Source organism: Dermacentor andersoni, chromosome 5, assembly GCF_023375885.2.
Source record: "Dermacentor andersoni chromosome 5, qqDerAnde1_hic_scaffold, whole genome shotgun sequence".
NCBI classification, from domain to species: domain Eukaryota; kingdom Metazoa; phylum Arthropoda; class Arachnida; order Ixodida; family Ixodidae; genus Dermacentor; species Dermacentor andersoni.
Genome location: NC_092818.1, coordinates 151,689,822 through 151,716,332, shown reverse-complemented (window position 1 = coordinate 151,716,332; position 26,511 = coordinate 151,689,822). Strand labels below are relative to the sequence as shown.

At 47.4% G+C, this 26,511-nt stretch overlaps 1 protein-coding gene across 1 annotated transcript in view; it reads right to left on the bottom strand.

Moving 5' to 3' along the window:
- Positions 1-25,820, bottom strand: part of LOC126531401 (uncharacterized) — a 107,653-nt gene extending 81,833 nt beyond the window's left edge. Inside the window, exon 1 of the mRNA XM_050178914.3 lies at positions 25,055-25,820. Within this exon, the coding sequence (XP_050034871.1) occupies positions 25,055-25,291 (237 nt within the window). The 5' untranslated portion in view covers positions 25,292-25,820. The remainder of the gene's footprint in view (positions 1-25,054) is intronic.
- Between the last annotated feature and the right edge of the window lie 691 nt (positions 25,821-26,511).

Below are 26,511 nucleotides of genomic sequence, written 5' to 3'. Positions count from 1 at the left end.
GAGGGCAGGTTGTACATTGACATGCATTACTGGAGTTGGGTAGCCTGGGATGTAGGGGGGGGGGGGGTAGAGGAGGGGTGCTTTAAAGACATTCGAACGCGCAGTCGCGTGCGTGCGCGCACGTAGCATAACGGGCAGGCCACGTATATAGATGTATATAGTGATGTATATAGTGAGCTGAGCGCATCACATGAACTCAGACACCATCTGTTAGCGTGTGTATACTGCTGAAACACTTGTTTCAATAGATACGGCAGGTTTAGTAGTGGTTTATGTGTCGATCCATCTTTCGGGCGCATCTTGCAGAGGAAACGTACGCTAGTTGTATTTAATAATTTAGTGAGAACATTAATGACGGCACAGAACATCTGGACAAAAGCATTTGTGGATATTCTACAAACGGCATGCATTAGACATTTTAACAACACGTCGAATTCAGAGGTGCTTTTGTGCTGTGGGGGTGAAAAAAGGACGATATGAGAGGGGGAGGGCGCTGCCGCTTTGAACTATATTATTTCACCTAACGCAGAAAATAGGCACTAGTTTCTAATGTCCGTGAGGTACAGCTTCAGAAACTCTGTTTTAAACTTGCGTGCGCATGTTTTCAGAGTTTTCTAGGCTGCAGAGCATGCGAATGATACGACTACAGGGTCCGGTAACTGAGCTCTTACGAAATGAACACGACTTCAAAGCTATGAAGATTGATTGCGAAAGTGTCACGAACCCTCCACAGCTCTGAAGAGCTGGGAATGGAATGTATGTCGCAGAGTCGGGTGTGAGCACGTTGTTGCTGGCCTTAAATCATTGAAATCATGAAGTCCTCAGGCTTCAAATGCAGCCACTTAACTATGGGAATGCTACTAAATCACGCACATTTGGCAAGCAGCAGGATCATTGTAACGATTGTCGTAATACTAAAAGATGCTTGTATCGTCGTTACGATTCTTAGTAACAAAAAAGTGTAAAATCACTCTACGTGGCGCGAAGTCGACGCCCGCTCTATGTAATAGCCGTGTTCAAGTGCAACAGCACACGGGCGACGCCGGCGTAAGGAGAAGGAGCGCGCGGGGGAGGTTAGGAGAGGGGGCGGGGGGAACGGATGGCGCGACGAGATGGTCACCCCAGACATATTTGCACGTATTCTCGGCAGGGGTCACAATTCCAACGGCGGACGAGGGCATCAGCTAGCGCAAACTCCGTGCCGGGTCCTACAAACACGGCTGGACGCAAAGTGGCTTCTATCGATTCGCGGCTCTTTTGTGCGATGCCGCTGACGCGTCCCCCCCTCCCACCACTAAAGCTCCCCCCGGACACCCTCACGAACGCCGTAAGACCCTCTGCTGCCCTATGGCCATCTTCGACACCCCTGCAAACCACGGAAAGGTACGCGGCGTGCGCGCGTGTGCTCACGGCGGCGGCATCCATCTTCGAATTAGTTGGCACTGCTCTTGCCGTCTCGGGTGTTTCGTCGTTGAGGCTTGTCAAGGTGGCGGCAGGGGAATGACGCGATTGTCGGCTCTCCTTTCTCCGCGTCCGCAACTGAGGTGAACGCTACGGGAGCGTAGATGATTCGAGATTGCCCTGCTCTTGGCTCGCCGCTCTTCCTTTTCCGTTCCCCGGCATTGTGCGCCGCGGCCCGGTGCACCGAAACAAGTGGAACGAAAGCTCGCGTCCGACTACCAAGAATGGGGGCTGGGTTTTCCGAATTGAGTGCGGCCCCTCGTTCAAGGGCGCGTTGGTGTATTCCGCTGCATTATATTTTCGAGCGTTCCTCTTCCACTACAAATACGCTCGTGCTTGCTCTGTAGAACGGCGCTTAGAGACACCTCTGGCATAGACGCATATGACGCAGCTTTTCAGAACTATGTAATTCAGATGGGGAAAAAAGAAACGAAAAAGAAAGAACGAGAAATCTGCTCCATAGGCTGCCGTGATGATTATGTGTCTGGACATCAGCGACCACGAACACGAAAATATGAAAACTGCTTAAATATCAAATCATTTACACGGCCCAATATAAAAACATGGTTAACTGAATACTAATAGTTTACAATATTGCCTCCACACAGTCGGACTTCGAGGAGATTGATTCAGAGAAATATATTACCGTCGCCCATTCGCCATTCAAGGTCAATTCACCTGTTGCGCTCGCTTATTGTGAGCCCCGTATCGTTTGTCTTGCACCCCTGCGGCACGGGCGGTATTGGTTTCCGTTGGGGCAAGGAAAGAAACAAAACGAGTTCGTATTTCCTTTTCTCTCCTCTCTCTTCATACGTTCTTCGTCTTCTCCCGCTGGCCTCGTCCGGTTTCAACAAGTGTGTTTCGGCGGCGCGGGACTCGCCTTGTTAGCTTTCTCAGAAAGCTCCGTCTCTCATTTCTCGGCTCCACTGAATCGCGCCGGGAAATCATTGTGTCCGCTCGTCGGTTGCATGCCTGCTTCTCGCTCGCTCGCCAGTTGGCGGCGAGTGCGTAGCGTTGTTTCGAGAAGGCGCCGAAGCTCAGTCAAGCTATTGCCAGAGCTGCGCGCATTATTCTCTCAGCCCACCGCGAACGTGCGGCCTTACCTGGCCGCTTCCGTCGATGCTTTCTTGTGGGCCGAGCAGGTATCGAACAAGTAACCTCGCCCCCCTGCGAAGCCTACAGGGGTCGTCGGCTCGGTTTCCAACTGGGTCTATACTACACACGCCACAGCCACAAACGCTGTGTACACTCGGGCGCGCTCGCCAATATGGCAACGACGCCGGCAGCAGCAGCAGCAGCAGCAGCAGGAATGGCAGCGCTCTTTTTGAATTGTGGTTTCCCATTGAAACGCGAAAGTGGTTCGCGCCGAGCCATCGCTTCGCGTCCACGCGTGTATATATGCGACTGCAGGGAGTTACACGTATTGGGGCGTGTTCCGAACTGGCTCGGAGAATGCCCGCGGGAGACGTATGTACGCTGGTGGCATGGGTTTGTAATTGCTTTGCGCGCGAGCAGGGGGAATCGAGAGCGGGAGGCGCAAGCAAGAGCAAAAAGAATGCCACCACTTGCGGTCCTTATGGTGTGCGCTCTGTAAAGAAATATGGCTCCTTGTTAATTGGGAACTATGGGGAGCGCCGCGCGGTTCGTTCGCCGTTGCTCGTGACTATATATACGTTTGTTCCGGAGCCCTCCCGAGCCGAGTCAATTGTAATTGGCTTCCTTTTCTTTTTATCCCACTCTTTCTTGGTTTGGTCCGCGTCCTGCTCTCCTTATGTGAGAAATGATACTGCGCAATTCGCTTGACGAGGTGGAGCGCATTGCGCAGTGCCATGATGTAGACGAAGATCGCCATAGTTTTCTGAAAAGCGGGCGTGCTTTCATATAGCTCAGGAGATGACAGGCATCGGACATGTTGAAAAGTACGGGAACGGGTGGTGCAATCGCTTGAAAATTATTGCAAATATAGCGTGCCTCTAAGGGACATTATAGTGTAGCGCAGCTGTCTATCTTTACATTTCTTCATCGCCTGTGTTGTGTAGCAGTGTTCTTTTCTTTCTCACCGTTTTCTTCTCTCAAAATGTATTTCCGTCCACGGGTGGGGAGGCCAGTTAGGGGAATCTCACACGGGGCACCACCCACTCCGCCTGAGGATCCAGCCGGCGGACCGCGTTGTCGCCCGGCTTTTGTACTGGCGGCAGAAGTGGCGTCTTCTAATTTCCCAAACTGTTCGGTGAATGCTTCTCGACTCTTTTGTGCACTTTCTCCATCTAGACGCCGATAGTTCTTCGCTCTATATCGTCAAAAGCCAAACGACTGTCTCTGTAGTTTTCTGTGTATGTTTACTTTTCTTAGGGTTATAATTCTTTAGGCAGACGGCTGTCATCGAGTTCGAACTCGGCGAAGCTCGCCCACGATTGGCTCTGCGTATTTGAATCTGTGCGGCCTGACTGGCTCTGGTCAATGAGGAGGTGGGATTGGTGCTTTGTTTGCTCTCTGGCGGGGCGTTGTGACGCTTGCGGCGACGCCCAGGGAATGTTCGCGTTAGAGACACCAAGGGACCAGGTCGCAGCGAATGGTGCTGAGATGTCATAGTTTTGACATGTGCAAGTACCTAGATGTATAATTTAAGTAACTAAAGTTCAAATAAAACAAATAAGGAAAACGTCTACGGTTCTCCAGTGTGCTCGCCTCATCCCTCCGATGCGGAACAAGTAGTGACAACAATCTACACTACAATAGTTTTCGAGTTTGCGTTATACAGCATATTATGATAAACGCAGGAAAAAACAAAGAAAGTGCTTTGACAGCGAATAAACTTCTCAAGACATACATCATCGCCTTCTAGTTGCACGAAGCGATTTAACGAGTTCCTACAGAAGCAAATGCCTGTCGCAGCGTGCTATACGTGACTCTTGGATGTAGCGGTGACAAAAAGAAGGAGAAATAAAAGAGCCGTGTCGCTCATTCCTCGGCATTCGCCGCGTACGTTACACCGATGTCCTCAGCGCAGCGCGGATGTCACGCCGAGTGTCACCTGTCCTTCATCCGTATCCTCCCCTGTAGAGCGCGAGAATTTCAGTAGTGTTCCTCGGAGCAGTGATGAATACAGTTGACGTCGATGGGTCTCTCCTGTCATCCGCTCGCTACTTTCTCGACTCTGCGGCGCGCGGTGTCAGCGCGAGCGTCCCATTGTTTGCGCCGTTTTTGATTTCATTCGCCACCGCGTCCGACCCTCCGCGCGGAATGCTGTTGCCGGGCGTGTGCCCCTGTGTGTATACATATACGCCTGCGAAGAAGCCAGCGAGGTGACGACAGGAATGGCACGGAGCTCCGCGCTGCACCACTCTTGCGAGGGGTGAAACGAACAATGACGAAATACCGGGAGAGCGCCGTGCGACCGCTGCAGTGAAGAAGAACGAGCGTGCAGGCGCTCTATCTCGCGGGCGCGTATGGAACTCGGCTTCTTGACGGATCCCTGCCGCCCGTATGCGACGCGCACCTGCGTCGCGGGAGCATCGCCACGCTCCGTGGCGACGGCGCCGCGAATGCGTGGAATGGAGCTCGCGCGTTGCCGCGCTTGGTGTGCAACTGCGAGACGCGCGCTCGAGACGCTTCGTGCCTGTCGCAGGGCAGCGGGAATGACACCCGCGCTTTGCGACCTTGTTAGCAATTTGTAGTGCAAGAATGTGTACGCAAGCAGGATTAACACTTGTAATCGCGCGCCACTTGCGTCCGCTCCGGACGGGGGACTCTGTATAGGGGTGACTCGCGTAGGCTCTGTTCGAGTCGTATTACGCCGAGTGCATTCAAGGAACAAGGAGCAGGGGATGCGCTGCGACTTCATTTCGTGCGTATTAGGATATGGTGAGAAAGATTCAAGTGTACTAGATGAAAAAAGGAATTTATGTGTACTTTTTTTCTTGACTGGGAGTTACATTTAGCTCCTGTGGAAAGCTATGTCAGTTTGGTCCCGGGAATTGAAACAACATTTAAGCTTTTAACTCCACCACCTAGCGTCATTTCTGTTGAGAATGACGAAAGTTTACATGTGTGATTACATGTGTTTACATGTGTGGATCAGTGCCTGGCAGGCGTTGATGTGCTTATGATATATTGATGTAAGGATATATGCGTACACTGCAGGTGCTGAATGAAGGATCAGCGCTGTTTCTGTCATTGTGCCGGCGCAAACCATCTGAGTTAAGTGTTTTCTTGATACCGTGCGCCTTTTATTAATTAGCCCGGTTGTGCTTTATCTCATTCAATGTCTAGAGTGATTCTCCTCGTGTGAGAAGGTATGGTACGGATGGTTCCAAAGTAAACTCCCTCGGCTTCGCGCTCACAAAGCTAAAGCCAATACCCCAACCGAACACGGATTAGAGCGCACAAGCTAGCACAATACAATCACGAAGGAGACCGGGGCAAAAGAAGCAAAAAAAGAAAAAAATAATAGACGTCCACATCTCGCGGGAATAACGGAACAAACAGCGCCCACTGACACGAGAAATGTTTGCTCTAGTGGAGACCATCGAATTTCAGGAGCTGCAGCTCAGCTTGTTCTCGTAGATCTGCGTGCACGCGGGACCTCGTCCACGACGACGCGCACACAGACGCATCGCCGCCTCCGCTGGGCCAAGCCAAGAAAGCGCCGCTGCTGGCAGGCGAGCATGCGTCTTTCGACCCTGAATAAGCTCGGCAAACATGATCCGGTCGGCCCGCGGCAGCGGCGGCTGGGCTCCTTGCCCCGTCCGAATGTTTTCCAGCGCTCCAGGCGCGTGCTGGCCGTGTGGCGGCACGACAGCGCAGATCGCGCATCTACAGCCGACCCGCCGACACCTTCCACGTATGTGTAGTACAACTATGGCGAGCTATTGAACGCGTTCGCGCGCCCGAGCATACAAAGGGTCTCCAAACCGAAAGCCGAGTAGGGAGCCGTCGTCTTTCTGTCGCTGTCGCAGCTCCCCCCCGCCCTCCTCCCTCACCTTGCCCTGTCTTTTCTACCCTCACCTTCCAACCAAATCTTGATTCTCTCTCCGCACTCTTCGATTTTTTTTTATTAGATTTTTCGTTCCTCACCCGCACGAGTGGCGGCAGATCTCTCCACATGCCTGCGCCATCAAATCGGAACGCGCAGGTGTCGATAATGCCGTCATGCTTGCACGAGGGTTCTTCCCCGCTCCCTCTCGGCAGGCATGCAGAACAAGCACGCGACGCGCTTACTTGCAAGGCGCGCGCGCGACCGGTGCGGCATGCTCTCTAGAGAGCTCCTTGGCGGTCGCGGGCGGCGCGTCAACAGCGGTGCTTGCTTGTAGCTCGACTGGTCGGCAGGGACCGTCCGCCGTGGGGCGGCCAGCTTAGAACCGTGCGGGCAGTTACCCATATTGGCTATTGTGTGTGCACGAACGCCTGTTTCCGCACGAGCACCATGAGACGCGAGGGAGAAAGAAGACAGAGGCCCTCGAGTTGTTTGACCAGAGAAAGAAGCTACAATCGGCGCAGCGGGGCAGCGCGGCCGGCGAGCGTTTTTCGCAAGCGCGTGTGTGTTTGTGCAAGCGGCGGGCCGACGGCGCGACAAGCACGCCTGCTCGCTGCTTGCGTAGGCACCGCGAGAGCACGCGGCGGACGCGGGTACACCGAAGAAGAGGAAGGGAGAGGTAAAGACAGAAGGGAAGGCGGAGGACATGCCCAATCGGCGTTCCTCTGCTATATGGCCCCGTCGTCTCGTCGACGGGTGTGGGCGAGCTCGGGAGTTATGTGTTCGTATTCACGACGGGCGGTGGTGTTGGTGGTGCCGACGGTGACGCGTTGAAGCTGCGGCGCTGGTGATATTGCGATCGCTTCCTGACGCGTTTATCTCCTTCTCCCTTTTTTGGGTGTCTCTCGTCGTATTTCTTTCCTTCTCGGCACGGATACTTGCTAAAGCGAGGCCGTGGTCACCGCGCACACAATTTGTTCTCCCCTTCCTCTACCCGCCAGGTTAACCTCTTACATCGTCCGTGCGCTAGATTTGTCTGATCAGAAATATTTCAGCCGAGTCATTTGTCTCTCTCTCTTTCTCTCTCTCTCTCAAATGGTGTGGGTTTATCTCCTGGACGTTGTAAGAGTTGAGGACTACGTTCGAAAAAAGAAGTTAAAAATGCTATCAACTTAAGTGGACAGGCTTATCCCGAACGCGTCCCTCCTGCCAATGGAGGCCATTTGCAAGGGAAACGAGCTATAAAGCACAAGGACTGGCGTATTTGTAAAGAGACCATGCAGCTTAGGCCACCAGGTGTACACGGTGTCTTGAGCAGTGAACCCTAGCTGCCGTCCACAGGAAAAAAAATAAATAAAAGCGTAATCTTGTGATAAATGTGCAAAGAGGGTTTTACATACATCCATGAAGCAAGGCGACAATTTAGCGCACCACGATGCACTGTGAAGTACTCCGCAGCAATTACGTAGGAAATATAGAGATACCACGACATCACGAAAATGGCGTAGTGGTATTCAATGGTCATGTGTTGGTCTTAAATGTGTCTCATTCAGGACAGCGGTGGTAGCAGGCGTGCATGCTTGTGTAATGATAGCTGGATAATGGGTGGAGCTGAGACACCGTCCTGCATGTGCGTCTCGACGTGATCATAACCAGGACAAATGGTCTCGAAGAGGCGGGAAATTTGGGTTGGCGTCGCCGGCAGTGTCGTTATCAGAACAAGGAAACTTTAACGGCATGTACTGGTAACCTCCCTCTAAGGAAAGTTAAGCAAGCTTGATGCCTAGCCAAGCTATAGTTGCAAAGGCTCGCGTGATATATATCCCGACTGCAGCAAGTGTCGTTGACGGCTAAGCACGCGGTAACGTATTATACTAATGAGGATAAATTGTCCAGCAGAACGAGACCTAGCTAGAAAATACTAATAGCACAGATCTCACGCATGCAGTTTTGGTAGGGAAAAAAGCAAGCGTGGCACATACGTAAATCAAGTAAATCCAGATTATGGCAGCCGGGACTGTTCATTGAGAGGCGAATTTTCCAAGAAGAAATTGATGCGCGGGCATTTTCCACTCCTGGCCACTAGGCAGTGAGATATACTCGCAATTTCAGGATAGTGAATGCGTCACATGGCTATCGTTGCCGTAGAACTTTAACTGGCGTTTCTAACAGGGGAAATCCGTCTGAGCCACTTTTAGCCTCCACATTCACTTTCCGTTTGGCCTTGTGATTCTCGCCTTAGATACACAGCGTACCAGCGACAGCTCTACTTAGAAACCGCGTACGGTATGCGCAAGAATTAGCAAGCTTTCCATAGAATCAATTTCCTCTCACCAGTTCTGAGTTCAACCCAGCTTGAAGAACTACGACTTATGCGTACTTTCACTTCTCTCAATTCCCACCTTTTGAAAGGTCCCGATATTTCCCAGCCCATATTATACGCCTCAGACAATCGCACTGTTCTGGTTTTCTTCAACTGCGACGCTTTCCTTTTGAGTAGCCTGTATTGGCCGTTTCCATAGTAGCTTCGTGCTACACTCGGGTGGAGGACATTTCTTTTTTCTTTCATGAACCTTCCTACACCTTGCGGGCTTCCATATATCTTATTTGCAAGAGCCTATTTTTCACTAAAAACGACATTCCAGTACACCCTTCCAACTTGCGAACGTTACAGAGACGCTGGTTGATCATGTTCAGTATTTTTGCCGAATGAGTTCGTAGATTATGCTATCGTGCCTTTATCTTCCTTGTTCGTGCACACCTGATGAATCACAGTTTTTCTTTCACAAAAGAAGACCAAGTACGGTGAAGATTATGCTTACGATCAGAGCTATTCCTCTAAAGTGCTTGTTGCACTCAGCTACTGTTGTATTTGGTTATCTTCAGTTGTTATTCAGTCATAGATAACGTGTAATTACTGAACAAACATGTAACGTCAACACCAACTTATCACTAAATAAAAAATTGCAGAGTGGAGAAATATGAGGGAAGCGCTAATATGATAAACGTTTGCACATGTGGATTTATACATTTGCCGTGCATGGTAGCTTTGCTGATATGGCATTGCGCTGCTAAGTTCGAGGTCCCGGGTTCGACCCCAACCGCGGCGGCCACATTTCGTCGATGAGGGAGAAATGCAAAGACGCGCTTGCGTACTTACATATATAGATTTAGGTGCACGCTAAGAACCCCATGGGGTGAAAAATTAACCCAGAGGACTCTAATACGGCGTCCTTCCCAACCGTATCGTGATTTTCATACTCATAACGCCAGACTCTAATCTGCGTGCTTCAGTCTTGACATCTCTTTTAATCTCTGACGTTCTAGCGAACATTGATTTCTTAACCATGTTTATAAGTAGGCGCTTGCGGGCTTCTGCATTTCACGTTAACCATGTTCAAATAGCATATATATTGGCGATAGATGCCAATTCATGCTTTTTTTTTGCATTAGTCTGTGAGAAGTGTGTTATATTTGCCTCAGTGATACGAAGAGGCCGCAATTGATAACGTGGTCACACGATCTCCAGCCGTTTACGCATAGATATATACACTACGTTATGAACCTATCAATGTGGCTCTCTATAAGTGAGGCGGCGCGCGCGCGAGTGCCCTTGATTCTTTTTATTTTATTTGCTCGCGTTTCTTGCGTAAGCGTGACGTAGACAGCGCGCATCAAGGACGAAACACTGAATGCACGCCCTTCGCAATCGATGCAAAAAAAAAAAAAAAAAACGAGCTTTGAAAATTGCCTTGCGCAGATAACTACACGGCGCGCCTCGGATTGGGCAAAGTATCCAGTCTATAATATTCTACGCGCAGGCGCAGTAACAATAGCTTTCTGGTCAGGAAAGGAGTACAACAAAGGGGGTTGCTCCGAAAGGCTCGCGTATACGCAGGCGGGAGCGCTGAAGTACGAGAGAAAATAAATAGAGAAGCAGAAATAACAACCGCCGCTTCCGATAGGTGGCGGTGACGATTACGAGACGTCGGAGGACGCGTGACTTGTGCGGCGCACCGCGCATATATATATATATATATATATATATATATATATATATATATATATATATATATATATATATACGCAGAGGCGCGCGCCCGTGATTTTGCATGCGCGTGCGCCAGTTCGTGTAGTGAGCTGTCAAACCGGCGTGATTCGGTTGACACCCTCACGGGAGGAGTGCATTATGCCAGCGTCAGGAGAAATGACACCCGCGGCGAGCCGGAGTTGCGTTGAGCTCGCATGATAGGCCTATAGTCTACAGTGCAGAGCTTAAAAAAGAAAAAAAAAAGAACTAATGAAATAAAAGAAATATGGGCGCTCAAGTATCCAATCGAGCTCCGCGGCTTTGGATTGGTTGGCTGCTGTTAGACAACTGCGTGATAGCAGGCTGTGCGTAATGCCTGGGCGCACATTAAGAGACGAACGATCGGAACATGTTCGCAACATGAGTGCCACGGTGGACTGGCGTTGATGCAAATTTGGGAATGTGCAGTAACCGATGAGGCACAGAAAGAAAGAAAGAAAGAAAGAAAGAAAGAAAGAAAGAAACGTCGGGAGGGGCTCTTGGCATGGACATCAAAAATTAAATTTTCTAATGTATTTGCTATACCAGAACAGAGGTTGACGCCTGATAGTTGACGCCCAGGGCATGATGAACAACGGCGGACTGTCAACCCCTAATCATCGCCAAGGCCTACCAGCTGCGAAGCTCTCACACATGTAAAAGATGCATAAGACGTATATCACAAAAAGGCGCAGTACAATCACAGGTTACGATATACATGTGCAACAGCTAAGCATAAGAATTTCCGTAACTAGGCACCGTTAATGCCGTTCTATATTATTTATGAGCCAATAGTCATCCAGGAGAGGCAACCTCCCGGCGACAAATTTTATTCCCATAAGCCACGATGAAGCTGCATTTTTCAATCGTCGATGTTGAGCATGCACCCTGCTAAAGAGCCGAGGTACAAGCAATCGGGCTGCACGACATGACCAAGTCTTGTGCTACAATGTTGAGTAATGTTAACGACATTGATTCTGTCCGGCTATTTTTCATGTAAAATTTATCTACGGAGAAATCAATAATGCGAGAGGCCCTCTGCAGTCCAGGTAGGCAGAAGTGAGATTCGCGCCAAGAAGTGGCAGCCAAAAACTGAGCGGCCATAAATTTTGTGAGCAGAGCCAGACATATTCTTTATCGAAAGGTGGGTGGTGTTGCATGTCTGTGGAAGGCCTAGTATGTTACTCCAGACGATTAAGTAAGAATTAGAATTTAGGCATAGAGAACACACCTCACTCAGGCAACGAGTAAACGGGCATGGAAAGCAGATCAGGGCATCTTGCGGAGACCGGTGTTTGGCAGGAAGATTAACAGCTACCTGTAATATATATATATATATATATATATATATATATATATATATATATTACGGGTAGGATATGTGGTTAGACGTTTTAAATGCCCCGACCTGGCCTGCGAATCGCAGCCAATGAATTGAGTGGTTTGTTCAGTGTTCGAGAGAAAAGAAATACTCCACGCAAAATGCTGCCGCAAAAGGCTGAAAGAACTCGCAGGTCTGGTGCTGGAAACCAGCCTCTTCCGAAATGAAATCACTGTCTGGAGAAGTCGGAAGGGCGAACACATGCAGACAAAAAAGAAAAAGAAAAGAAAGAGAAAACAACGTAAAAATAAAAAACAAATAATGAAAAAGCGGTGGGCACAGAAAGTGGAATAAGTGAACACGAGAGGGGCCGAGGTAAACTTGCGTGCGCGAGCCATAACGCAAAACATCGGGAGCGCATTTCAGTTTCTGCCACCGGGGGAAGGCTGCGGGGGCCCATTCGTCATAGTCCTTTTCTTCTTCGCCTTCTCCCGTCCTTCTCGCCATTGCCCCGCAGCCACATCGGTCTGGGCGGCTGCTGAGGAGACGCTGCTGCCTCCCCCACCTCCCGGCTCCTCATCCCAAGGGGGATGCGTGTTTTCTAATGCGCCGTCTCGGCGGTGCTCTCGGCGAGAGGGTTCATCGGCGGCATTAACCCTGTCACTGCTGCGCCTGCCTCATTCGCGCTCGGTTCCCAGCCCCCCGAAATGGCTGCACGCCGCGGAGAGCGAAACAACCAGAAAAGAAGCGAGAGAGGGGGAGAGAAAGAGCCAAGAGAAAACAAAGATAAAAGGCTGCCGAGGGACGAGTGAGGGCCCGAAGGCCTGATGTGTACGGCGGGACCGCGTCTCCGCCCATCGCCGGCTCGGATAATTAGTTGCGGGACAGGGACGGGTGGCAAAGCGGCTTCCTGAGCTGCTGCTGCCCCTTTGTGAGCTACCGAACGCGCCTGCGGTTTTCGCACTCGCCTACCTCGCAAGGCGCACACGTATTCGCGCAGTGCGCGTACCACCTTGTAATAGAAAAGGGCAAGAGGGAGCAGAAAGACGAGAAAATGAACACGCGCTGAGGAAAACAATCAAGCGCGGGTCTTCCTCTGGTCGTCCTGAATGCAGTCGGTCTATTATGTTTTAGGGCTCTTAGTACGCGTTCCAAAAGTCGAGGGCGAGGAGGAAGTCTTGTGTGCTCAGCTCTCTGGCGCACGATACACGGTATAGTTCATTTCTTTATTTAGTTTTTCGAATGCGGAGTCATGCGTGACAGTTTATTGCTCTCCTTTTTTTTTCTTTTAAGGGAGTGGTACTAGGGAGATGGGGGGAGTGAGGTACGACGGGGAGAAGCATAGGTATGCGAGTTCTCATAGCCACTCATATGCGCGTTGGAACATTAGACACCGTGGGAAGACGAAAAGGTATACGACCTATTGTTCCGGCGCCTGGAGCCTATTAATCAACGAAATTAGTCGCAGAGATCTCGCGACGGGGAAGCGATTGCGAATATGGGATCCTCTCGAAGAAAAACGAGCTTAGCGTGGAATACAATACTCTCGTGTCTTTCAACGGTTTGTGAACCTGTCTAGTCAAATGAAGTGAGCGTTGTGATAAAACAGATCACTCGGCATGTTGTTGGCGAGTGCATGTGTACCTTTAATAGGCGTAATATACTGAACGAAAATATGCGGAACAAAACGGCAAAATGCTGCGGTTAAACTTTTTGTGATTTTACCACGATTAATTGGCTCGATTTAGTAGCCACCGAAGCAAGGTACACCATGGATGAAGGAAAAAAAAAAAAAACAGAAGGGAGTATACCGCAACGCGATTGAAGCCAACCGGGCGGTCCAACACGTGATCACACGTGAAAGTGCACAGTTGGTTTTAGTGTTCCAACTGTGCAGGCAGAGCCACGGCAGGGCAGCTGAACAAGTGCTCAGCGAATAAAAACTACTGGCGTAGCTACTGGAAACCGAACTTCTCAGCAAATCTAGATTCTTGTTCCGTGATCTCGACGTAAGAGGTCACGTGTTGGGCCACCCACCACTGTGGCTTCATGGAGCGCTCGCTTCCCAATGCTGGCTGCGTGACGTAATGCTCCCTCCTATGTTTTTCCTTCCTCCATGATATACACGCACGAAAGCGGAAATAAAAACTTGCGTTCACTAAAATCACTTCGTAGTTGTAGCTGCCCGAACTAAAATGGCACCCTTTGTGATCTATATAGACAGTTAATGAGAACAACCTTTAGCACGTGGCATTGCAAATAAGTTCTCGGCAGGCGGGTTAAGCGCTTAAGCATAGGAGTGTTTGTGCATAGTTTCATTGCTCTAAGTCGGCATAAGCTTTGTCCTTCCTTGTAAGCATTTGACGGCATGTGGGTATACATCTGCAAGCCCAATACTGGGCCTCTTCAGAAAGAAATTCGTTCATGTGAAGAATATTAGTTTGATGAATCGCTGGTAGGATGAACACAAATTTGCATTGAAGGGATCCATCCCATTCATTGAAACGGCCACCAGTGACTCGGGGTTTATTTAGGTCGCGTGAGGGTCAAGGAAGCGCACCGAAATATTCGGAAGCAGACAGGCATACTAGCGTATGTTATTCCACAAGAATTGTGACTGCAACACATTACAGGTACCTTAGGAGCTACACATATAGCTCAGCACACGCACATACGACACCTAATACTGTGTACAAGCGATGCGATATTTGTGCCCCATTCAGTCGCAATATGGTCCAGATAGTTTGCAGACGCCGCGGATAGTTTACGATATATTTTCAATGGGCGTGGTCTGAGAGATGACAGATTGCGTAATTACTTGATCAAACATGTCTGAAGCGTAGATCGTAGTAATTGGAAAGCTGTGAAAGCTAACAATGTCGGCTCGAAAAGCAGCTTCGGAAGAAACATGCTTTTTCTTTCTGTCCAGTGCATAAAAAAATAAGAGCTCTATAAACGGGAAATAGGACCATATGTTCTGCTCATATATATAACAAAGCAAGTGCACATGGTAACAAGACCTATATATACATATCGCTAAAGTTCTTAAATCGTTCACAAAGCGCGCAACATTTTTGACAGGATAGAAAAAGTAACTCGACACAGGCGGCACGAGAACAAAGCCTATTGACACCATAACTAGCGTTTTGCTGATATATATTAACCTTAAAATTCGTGCTTGATTTGTTATTTATACTTCTCTCGTCAACATAAATAGTATTTTTTAAGCACCCTTGCCCCCGTTACATGCACGGGTAGTCACTGAATAACGCTGGGCACGTTATAAATAGCCCAGGATCGGCTGCCCTACAGCGCACAGTCTTGAGCTTCCCTTCGTTATATGCTTCCGATTTTAAAATCTCGCCTCAATATTTGGTCGCTTCTTCAATAAAAGTAGCGACCAAATAGAGCGCATTTTGGATGTATTTTCTGCTTAGAGCTGCCTGGCATTGGTGTGTGATGAGCGCGTTCTTTTCCCGACTGTGCTTTGCATGTGACAGCATAAAAATAAACACTCAGTTCAAATTTGGTAATGGCTGCGGTGAGGTTACGGTGTTACTGTGAACTTTACATCAATACGGAAATTATGACAGAAGTAAGTCCCTTACAATTGCCGCTATTTTTCTTTATCCAGAAATACCAGAAAGGAACACCATTTACGGCATGAAATCAACTGCTACTTTTTGATGCTTCGTCATTCAATGCATTAAGGTTACTGACAAATTGTGCAGCACGACTGTAAGTTTTTTATAACGTAGTTTGAAGATAACAGGCTGGAGAACATATAGGAGAGAAGCCCACAGTTTCTTCAAGGTTACGTGTGCCTCTTTAATCACAAGAGTGTGTTCAAAGATGCGAGTTCTTTATTCGGGCCGCCTTCGTTTTGTACAATGTTAACTGGGCTGAACACAAAGCCCAGGAAGTCGTGCGTACGCGCTTTCTTCAAATCACAGCAACAATGATAAAACACAGCTGTTCCCGTCATACGCTTTCTTTTCCGTGTCTCTCTGATGACTGAGCGATTTGATTTGAAGTGATAACATGACGCAAACGCACTAACATTTCGCTAATCGTCGAGCGTAGAACAATTAGCACGTGATGAAGCATAATTGAGATTGCCGAGCCTAATTTTTTTCATAAGAACTATCAACATTGCCCGTCTTTTTTCCGGGCACGAAGTGTTATTACAGATGCCTGATTCATGAAGCGCTGTAAGTATGTGAAGCATTTAGTGCGTTGTATTTCTCTTAGCCTATTTTATCGTCTCACATTACCTGCGTGACGCACGAGAAGCATCGCTGCCGGCTCCGCTTACAGGCACGGTTCCTCCTTGCTTCCATTTTCCTCCCACCTTTTGGTTTTCACGCGTGCCTATACACAGAGCTGTCGCGCGAGCTCGTGTCACACGCCTCCTTCGACGGCGTCGTTGCGTCGAGAAGTCGTCATCGACGCGGACAAGTGACGCCCGGACATTCGAAACCAGCGGCCTTTTTTGAAAAGCCTGAGCGAGGTGACGAAGGGGGTGGGTGCCGTCATCGTCGACGCGACATCGCGTCGCCACCGCCCTGCAGCGAATACACTGGCAGTCGCCGGTCTTTCCCCACGCGGGTTCGTGCTGGAGTGAAGACGCATGTCACTTGCACAGGGCGCTCTGCTGTGGTGACACTTCGAGGCTCGCGGCGTGCGCTGCGCGGGAGCGACACCGGTGTCGGGTGCCACGCCTTTCTGCGGCGCCCGAAGCCTCCGTATAACGCGCGCGCGGGCGCAGTACTTTTATTACTTGCGTGCTTGAGCAAGGAGTGCGCGCGAGCGAGGGCTGCTGCTGCTATAGCTGCTGCTGGTTGACTGGCTGCTCGCGCATTTCTAGGTTCGGCCCGCGCGCGAAATGGCCTTCCGCGTGGCGGCCGTCCCACGCGAGCCTTTGTCACTGCGTCGAGCCCGGCATGGTTGCTTGATTAACGGGTATACTACTGTGTGTGTGCATGCGCGCGCTATTGCGGTTTTTACGGCGGTCAGCTGCGCCTTCTGGTTGCTGGCTGAACGATATCGGGCGCTTTAGTTTCACTCTGCGGGCTTATCTTGCTCGTTTCATTTTTCTATTCGTAAAAAAAAAGAGAAAAGAAGGAAAGGGCGCTAATTAAAATCCCGCCGCTAGGTGTGTGAGATGTCTGCCTCTGTGTCATTGAGCATATTAAATGAAAATATTCGTTTACATTTGGTTATTCAAGGTTCTGGGTGCTTTTTTCTTGTTACTATACACAGTTTATACCCCTGTTACACTGGCGACCTTAACCGCGGTTACGTTAACCGCGGGTAATGGCTTGTGTCAGGTGCTATTTTTGTATTTGTGTGCGACGAAGAAAAAGTTCAAAGAAGTGCAGTCACGAACTTAGCGAATCGTAAGCGAGATTAAGTACCTGCATTGAATTAAGAGTTTATTCAATATATATCATATTTCTGGGCGTTGGTTGATCCAGTCGAGATGAAGTTCTTACCTTGAAGTAAGAGTTCGTTCGTATAAAGTATATATATATATAGACCCTATTTCTGCGTTCGTCCAGTATTGTATTCACCCGTTGAACGTAAAATATTTTCGTCCTGGGGAGACAACAATGGCTTCCTTTAGTAATTATTGTCGAGTTTGGTTCTTGTGCAAGCGTAACCTTCAATTTGCCAGCTTAAGATACGAACTAGTGCTAACACCCGTATTCGTGTTGCGCTTAAGAGTGCTGCTGCTTTTTCTTTTCTCCCCCCCCCCCCCTACCACCCCCCCCCACCAAATGGAGTGAACCATCGTTCTTGATACCGTAATAGGAAAAACTGGTGATTTAATGTTGCATGGCAGTTGCTATATGTTTCAGTTTGGCGACTGAAATGTGAACTTGTTAATGCCGGGCACGCCTTATTCCTCTATAGGGGCTGCCTCTTGCTGCTTTTTGCCCCTCTGGTATCTGTTGTCATCCGAACTCTATGATCTTGCCCAGCACTATATGCGTCATAAACGTTCTCGTGCTTTTTCCATCGCTGATATTGTGGCCCGCAGATATATGTGCAAGATGCCATGCCATTGTTACGAAGTATCATGTGTAAGGGGACATTCGTTTGTTCAGAGAAAAAACTTTTTTTTATAAAGGTTAGAACATTCCTCAGCTTAAATGAGTAGGTCGCATCCCTATTTACCGTCGTCGACTACACGCATGTTTAATAAATAAGATATAGGGCTGACATATAATAAAAGGTAATAAAACGCTATATAGTGTATATATACAGAATTCTATGTTATAGTTACCTACTTTCTAGGTAACATTAAATGTTTTCACCCTGTCTCACTCGTTTATGGCCCTGCCACACTCACCGTACAGACCAGTGCATATAGGCAACCTGAATAAGCATTTGCGAAGATATAGTATTCCGTTATTCTTCCTGAGTAGTGCGTTGTTCTCTGGCTCTGTAGTCAGTATGAAAAGGTATTCATTGATTATTATTGCGCTAATAATGACATCAAATTTCACTCTCTGAGTGATTAGAAGCTATTGAAGATTCAGCTTTGTTATTTATTCGGGCAATACGTCGAGCTTTAAGCATTAATGCTGGCGTCCGCATTTGTTTAAAAACGAACAGAGAAAGAAAGGAAACATCGAGATGAGATTTAGGTGCCTCATTGTAAACGTGAAGTGACGTATCGAATATCATGCTATAATAAAGCTTTTGTGGGGGATAGTATGTATTTGGACGGACGTAAGTTCAAACACACAGTGTTTAGTGGGAGGACGATAAAGCATGAAAAAAAAAAACACCATGCAGGTTGCACTCCTATCTATTCTCTTGCGTTGCTTCAATACCTTTTCTAGAGGAAGGCTCTTGAGGCTATGAAACACCCAGCAGGAAAGTCTACAGAATGTTAAGAATAATTTTCGTAAGACAACCGCTTTATTGAAGGAATTGCGCTATAAATTTATAATCAACTGGCAGTATTCGTTATTAAATATAGCGTCAGTGAAGGAAATAAACGCTAAAAACACTTAAAATTTGAATACAACGTATTAAAAAGACTAAAAGCAACGTATGTGTCCATTCTTCACCTTTCTGATGAAAACTGTACGGTCGGATAGTAAATGCAAAATATTTCTCGCTATACACCAAGGTTTCAGTACAGCACGAGCATTAGTATAGTTTCCTAGAGAATCAGTAATACTATCTAAACGTTACTAAACCTTACTATTGTAACTTTGACACAGCGTTGTATTTGTATAAGTAATTCGCTTTAAAATATTTTCAGATATGTTCCTCTTTCTGAAAATATTTTTGTTATCCTGTTTCCATGGCTATCATGTGTGTCTTTTCGTGTGCACTGTGTTTTTCCCCAACGAGGAACGTCGTTTTTACTTCAAGATAAAAGTTCAATTTTTGTGAACTGCCCAGAAACATTTGTTTTTGTTGATTGTATGTGAACTATATAACTGTTGTCACTATGTTAGGTGCACGTTAAAGAACCCCAGGTGGTCGAAATTTCCGGAGTCCTCCACTCCGGCGTGCCTCATAATCAGAAAGTGGTTTTGGCACGTAAAACGCCATAATTTTTTTTTAAATTTTGTTGTCACTATATTTTTTTTTATAATTCTTGCTTGAAACTTTTTCGAGTATATCTATGAATTTAGAGAAGAGGAGGTAGCCGATGCAGTTTCCTTGAATGCAGTTATAATAACAATAAAAAGAAAGTTTGTTTCAAGTATAAGAAGTAATAACAAGCATATGTGACTGATAAATAGGCTTTCTTATATATCACAGAGGCTTAACACTTCTGTATTTTCTTCTTATAAGACAGGCAGGTGTGCGTGTGATATATTTATATAGTTTCCTTTGTGCCCAGGATGGAAACGTGATCAGCGTATAATTCAATGCTGAGGCATCAAGAATGGCTGGGGTGGTATATAGGATGGTGAGCACTATAGTGTTTTTACCTGTTGTACACGATTCATTTATCTAATCATCTTGTGTGCGTTGCTTCGTGTAATGAAAAGACGGGAATTATCACTCTCATGCGAATGTAAAATTTCATTTTACTGTCGCCTGCAGGGGGCCGGCTTGGAAATTGCCGTTGGGAACGACAATGGACAGAGAGATTGTTCTTGTTGCTCTGAGTCGAAAGTACATTCTATATGTGTCAGCATAATATATATAGACAAGGTTGACATGCGTTCACCGAGAAAGAAGGCGACGAAATAGCAAATCGCTTCACTATTAAAACCTACCTTTCATTGCCCAATTGCATTAATTAATTGCTCTTGTGCTCGGCCGGCGCCTGTTCTTGCGATGCACTTTATGGAGCACATACATCATAGTCAACATGGACCCTTAATTTTAATGTGGCATTGTCTTTGAATGTAACTGTGCAGTTTTTTTGACAGCACTCAAAAGGAGAAGTGTGCATGTCATTGCGCATAGCATACATAGTTTCACATATCTCCCACCAAATGTAAATTATCTTGGTTACTTATTAGTGAGAATATTAAGCGATGCGATATGTAGGGTTTAGCATATAGAGAAATTTATTTACTATCCTATTTGGGTCTGTTGATGGATGCTATTAGGTGCAGATTACGTAACACGTTACCGACACGAACGACAAAAAGAAACAAATAGGGCACCCCACCATTTGAGTATTATTCGTTTATTTCGGTCATCCTTGACCATAACGTGCTACGTAATCGGTACTATGCAAGTAATTTTGACTTTCGAAGCGACGAGTCGCTAAAAAGCTTGCGCTTCCGGCCACTTTGAGATACGTGGCTACGATTTTGGAGGAACCTAATTACGTCTCATAACATGAAGTTATGCGCTGGTGCCAGTTAACGTTAAATGTGCAAATATATCTGGAATGCACAAATGTTTATCATGAGGCGACCAGTTAAATGATTGTTTTAAATGAAACTGTCCGCCTCTAGAAGGAAAGAGTCAGATTCTACGAGGGTGAATAAGAAAGTCTCTGCCCCTATATTTTATTAGGCAAAATAAGGTACATACGGGTAATTACAAATATACGTACTTTTCTACGTACATTACACTATTTTTCCATCTAGTCCCCACACAGGATCATACATTTGTTCCACCGCAATACTTAATTTGAGATGCCTCTGTGGTAGTGCTTCCCGAACGCTCATTGGGATGCAAGTCTTCACGGCCTTTTGCGAGCTCAAAACAGAAGCACCTCACACTTCTCAAAGCGAGACACCTTTTCCCATACGTGGGTTTCATTTCCCTGTGGATTTCGATGGGTGTTCGTCCCTTGTTCCACAGAAAACTAGTCAGACTTCGTCGCGCGTACGCCGTGGACGTGTGAAGAATGTCCACAACCGGGCCAGTCCAAGAAAGGTCCATCGCAGGGAATGGATATGTTGACTTCGCATTTACATCTGTAATTTGGCTAAAAGAAAATAGGGGCAAGGACTTTCTGATTCGCCCTCGTACGTAGTGAGTAATGGCAGCAGCATTGTCATTTTTTTGCCCTAAGGAATTTATCTGAGTGATGGAACCTGCAGCCCTTCTAAATTCTGCAATGGCATAGCGGAATTTTGTAAGACCCGTAGGGTAATAGATATTGGACCTATGATAATATACTCGTTGGAATAGCGTTTAAATCAGACAAGCTGAACATGAGAAACCTCGGTTCAGAGAGTTTCGCAATACTCTCATCTGTTATACTGTGTTACATTCTATAGAGCCGAGTAAATCACAATATCTCGCACATTCGAATCACAAGCGGGTGTAGCTGGCCCTATTTTGATATTTGTTTTAATCCTATAGGCAATGTAATGTACTGTAGCTGAAAACAAAAAAGAAAAATCAATATTCCCGTGTATCTTATTTCTTGGGCTTGACGGCACAGACATCGTTTGAGTCATCGTTATAATTTTGTGTTCAAATGCCGCGAGTTTAATAATTGGCTTGCTCATGAACTTATGCATTTTACTTATATTTCAGTGAAATCGTCAAGGATGGTTACGAAATAAATGCGTTGATAGCAGTCACAGTGCTTGCGTAATCCAAAGTCGCAGTTGAATACGGATGTTATTACTATAGGCTGCTGTTGCAGTTACGGTAGCTTAGTGGCGATTGCATTTTCCTGATGACCACGAGTCGACCGGCTTGATTCCGGGCTGCGCGACGAAGGCCGTGTTCTGAGGGAGACACTGTGCAAGAACGCTTGTGTAGATTGCTTTGGGTGCTCATTAAGTAACCTCAAGTTGTCAAAACTATTTGTGAGTCCTCCACCACATGCACCGCGATGTTTAACTAGTTACTTCAATAAAAAATAAGGTGGAAAAAAATGTGTTGGGTTGAATATTGCGGGAGTTTCAGAAAAGGTATGTCTTGCTGCTAGTACAAGCCATAAACGTTGTCGCAAGGCTAAAATCTAGACGTCAACAGGGGTTCTTAGATAACTATAAATCACAAGAATGTTATTCGGAAAGCTCCAGAGGTGGCGAAATGTTAAGCGCTTTGTCGAAAGGCTATATGCTACTGCAGTTTCTTCATCACTAGAACTTGTTTACGCGCTGAAGCGAAGAAATATATTTTGAAATATTGAGGGCTCAGTCCTCGCTGCTCTAAGCTAGTAATCATATGCTTCGTGTCTCGCGAAGCCTTTTGCGCGCAATGGCTGATATAGTAACGGCGCCAAGTGGTGTAGGAAGCGAGGCAGTGACGAAGTCAGCCTATGACAAACAGTTCTCATAAGCAAGAATGTTTCGTGTGTACAGCCTTACGTAATCGATCGATTCTGCAGTGATGAGCAAGAAATCATGACGCCCACCAAGAGGATAGCCATTAAATGATAAATCATGAATTACCCGCGCATGACACCGTGAGGCTTTATCATCTGCTGCCATATCTATAAGCCTGGCTAAGGTTATGCAAGTCGAGCATTGTATGCCATTGATTGCCGTGCTACTTTTCATGGGTTTATGATTGAAAATTTGTTATGTGATAGACTAGATGTTAATAGTAAATCGGGTAGAAGCAAAGGACTGCATACCTATACGAGAAAATATCTTTTATAGAGTAAAACAACAGCATAAGTAAACTAGCACTACAGTGCATATATGTAAGAGAGAAATTAGGACAATGTGAAATAGGTCATATTTTAGCACAAAAACCCAAGACAATGTGATTTGCAACCATTAAAACAGCCCTATTGACGGAATAAACTATCTACATTAATCTAACTGGCTAGAGAATGTTTGACTGGAAAAACAGCTTTTGGAATGCACAAGGTGCTGAAACAGGCCTATACTAATATGAAGCCATTCGCTGTATGCGTAACACAGGAAAGAGAAAGGAGAAGGAAAAGTTTCACAGGAGAACTCAAGTTAGTGACTGTGACACTTGTACATCATAAATCAATCCAACTCTGTCCTGTGCTTAGCACTGTATATGTAAATATAGCTTTATTTTGTATTTGCCCTGTTCTGAATCTTGCGCAATAAAAGCGCTTATTAGCAATATCAACTATCAGTCATTGCGCTTATGTAAAGCCGCTATGAAGGTTGTCTAGTGCTCGTCTAGTGCTCTTCCTACATTCTGTATGGCAAGAGGCTCTCCTGTACGCATATATTTTCAGTTTTTGTGTACTCCTGTTGCGCCATAGTATTAATTATCATGCACAATACGTCACGGCCCGCTTTGACGTTGTATGTGTGTGTGGCCAGAGCGGTGGCGCAAAGTGCGACAAACATTTAGTATTCCATGTCAGCAGTCAGGTGGAGTTCCAGAATGAACAATCTACAATTTTGGAAGAAGGCGCGTTCAGCGCACTACAGAGCACGATGAAAGATATATATTACGGGAGCGGCAAAACACTATCCATTAGTGTCATTTTAATGATTCACGAGGCTGTCAGCGAAAGGGCAAAAACAAATATTCCGTGCTATGCATAATTATTTAAGGTTTCTGATCTTTCTGATACACACACATCCATTTTCCCCCGCTTTTGGCATATAACGATAAATTATTTGTTTATAGAAACCAGACGTATGAGTTCACGTAGATGCTAGAAAACTGCCGACATGCGCTGAAGCAGCTTCTATAGATACGTTTTTTAACGTCAACAATCTTCTTGACAAACTTTACGTCATGATGAGGAGTTCTTGCTTCGTAACACGTATGTGTGCACTGTGCTTGTGTTTATTCAGACTATTGTTTTTGTGACATGCTTTTGAGTGTAAAAACGTAGATGCAGCGTCGCTGGCTAATTTTGCACACTAGGCACTGCTCGAGAATACCAACGGGTGTAATGAAGTAAAATAAATAAATAAATTGCATTAGTGTTCTGTGCGATGCCAGTTGCACAGCGATGTTTCTTTACTCCTCCCGGACTAAGGGTTAGATATGTTGTGGTGTCTTGTGTTGTCACAAACTTCATACAGCAATATGCGACCCTGTGCTCCTTATTGACCCACGCACAGGTTCAGTTTAACTTGCTATGAGCTTGCCTTCTCCAGTTCGTGTGAAAACTAAGCCGTCATGAAAGCTCATGTATATAAGCTGCCCGAATACAAGTATATACCTGAAGGTTATGACCATTTCAAAGCCCGGTACCAGAAAAGCTAAAAGGGCCTTGGCCTAGATACTAGAAAACTTGACAGGGCCTTCATCTGATCACACGGGACCTATACAATTAAAAAAGAGAGACAGGGAGAGATTTTGCAACTCTGTGACTCCAGTACTAAAATATTCCTATAATAAACATGCAAATCTGGATTACAAAATAATTGACTTAACGGATATATAATCTCCATGCGATGGCATCAATAAAGAAAACTTTGCCATGCACGTATTGCCCTTTCTAGCGAATGAAGCCGCCGATCTATTACATGGCGCATGCAAATTAAGATTGCTGCTTCCATGCTTGCATACCTCCCTTGAGATTTGGCATGATAGGCGATATATAACGACAACTCGGCAAATTTGCCAGTCCCGTACGCGCACAATCGCCGCGCATGTAGTGCAAGCGTGCTTTCGTAAAGTTTTCAAGTTTTCAAGTTTTGCGAAGGAAACGCATATATCCGGATGCAAAGAACGCGAAGGTAACGCCGACTACGACGACGCGACGCTGCAGGTGTCGCGAAAAACCACGTGCGCGCGTCATCGCGGCAGCGATCGAGCGAACGACGGGACGATGAACAAGAAAAGAAAGAAAAGCGCGGGGAAGGAAGCGAGAGACACTCACGTCCTTCTGGTCGAGCGTGCCGAACACCTCGAGCTTGTCCAGGCGGACAGTTCCTTGAAAGGGCAGGAACCTCGTGCCGCGGGAGATCCGACTGTTGCTCCAAACGGCCGCGGTCACTTCCTTGGTCGGCGGCCGATCGCCGGACGTCGTCGTCGTCGTAGAGTCGGTCGTCGTCGACGTAGCGCGGTCACTGATCACCAGACTGAGCTCCTTCGGGATGAGCACGAACGTCTCCATCGTTCTCCGAGGAAAGCCACACACTGCGCGCGCTGCCACTCTTGCGCCTCCCCGTTGGAACGGATGAAGACGACGACGAGGCGTTGGCACACAAAAAAATAAAAGAACGGCGGCAGCGCGAGACGGGGTCCCCCACTTCACGAAAACAGTGAGATGCTGTCGCAAAAGTAGCAGCAGCAGCAGCGGAAGCAGAGCAGTGGCGGAGGCATCACGAGAAGAGCGGCCGAAGCTGCTGCACCGAAGAGGACGCCGCTCGTAATCCCTCGGCCCGATGGTGTCGTCTCATGCCGGTCTCCGACGGCGTGCAGTCTGGCTCGAGTGAAAGTTCGCGTGTCTCGACTGCCAAAGACAGGTGGCAACGGTAAGGAACTCTGCCGGGCCGGTGTTGGTGGCGTCGCGGGGAGAGGGGAAGAGAAGACCGGCCCTTGCGAGAGAACGGAGGCGTACCGGGGAGGCGCCCGGGGGTCGTTAAAGGTGCGCCGGCCCACCTGGCCGCTCGCTCCATTGGCCGGCCGCTCCTCGGCGCCGGCGAATCCAGGCGCGAGTCAGGTAAGACGCGGGGTGCGACGCGCCACGCGGTCGCCATTGGCCTCGGCTGCGGTGAAGCCGCCGCACCGGGTGCCATTGGGGGAGACCAGGCGCGTTCTTTTGGAGCGGTGCAAGAGATGAGCCGCGAGGAAACTGCGGAAATAATAATAATAAACTAAAGGAAGAAAGCAGATGAGCTTGGGTTTTGTTTTTCCGGTCTTGCCTGCCGGTAGCCGCCGTGGTGAAAAACGCTGCGCTGCCGCGTCCGTATGGCAAACGTCCGAACGCTCCTTTCCAGCAACCGAACGCACAAGAGCAGTCCCCTCGCTGACTAACCGTTGTTGCGGAAACGTGTTGCTTCCTCGATGCGCGTGCGCTTCCTGGCTTCGGTTTCTCGGCCCTGGAGCTGAGCCAACGTAGCGTGGCCGAGAAAATTGAGCAGAAAGACATTACGCGTGTGTGTAACGACACGTATGTTATTAGAGGCGATAAACGCGCGTGGAATATGTGATGAGTGTTTTATAGCCTTTGACTATTCATACGGGGGGAGCTGCTGTGCTCCGGTGCATGTTAATTCCTAATTTCCGCGCACTTTTAAGCGGTCTGTTTGGGCAGATGGCGAAATTTCTGCTGCGCGCGTGTGGCAACTTGAAAAGGCTCCGAATGTGTGCAGCCGTGAGATGTATTTGTGT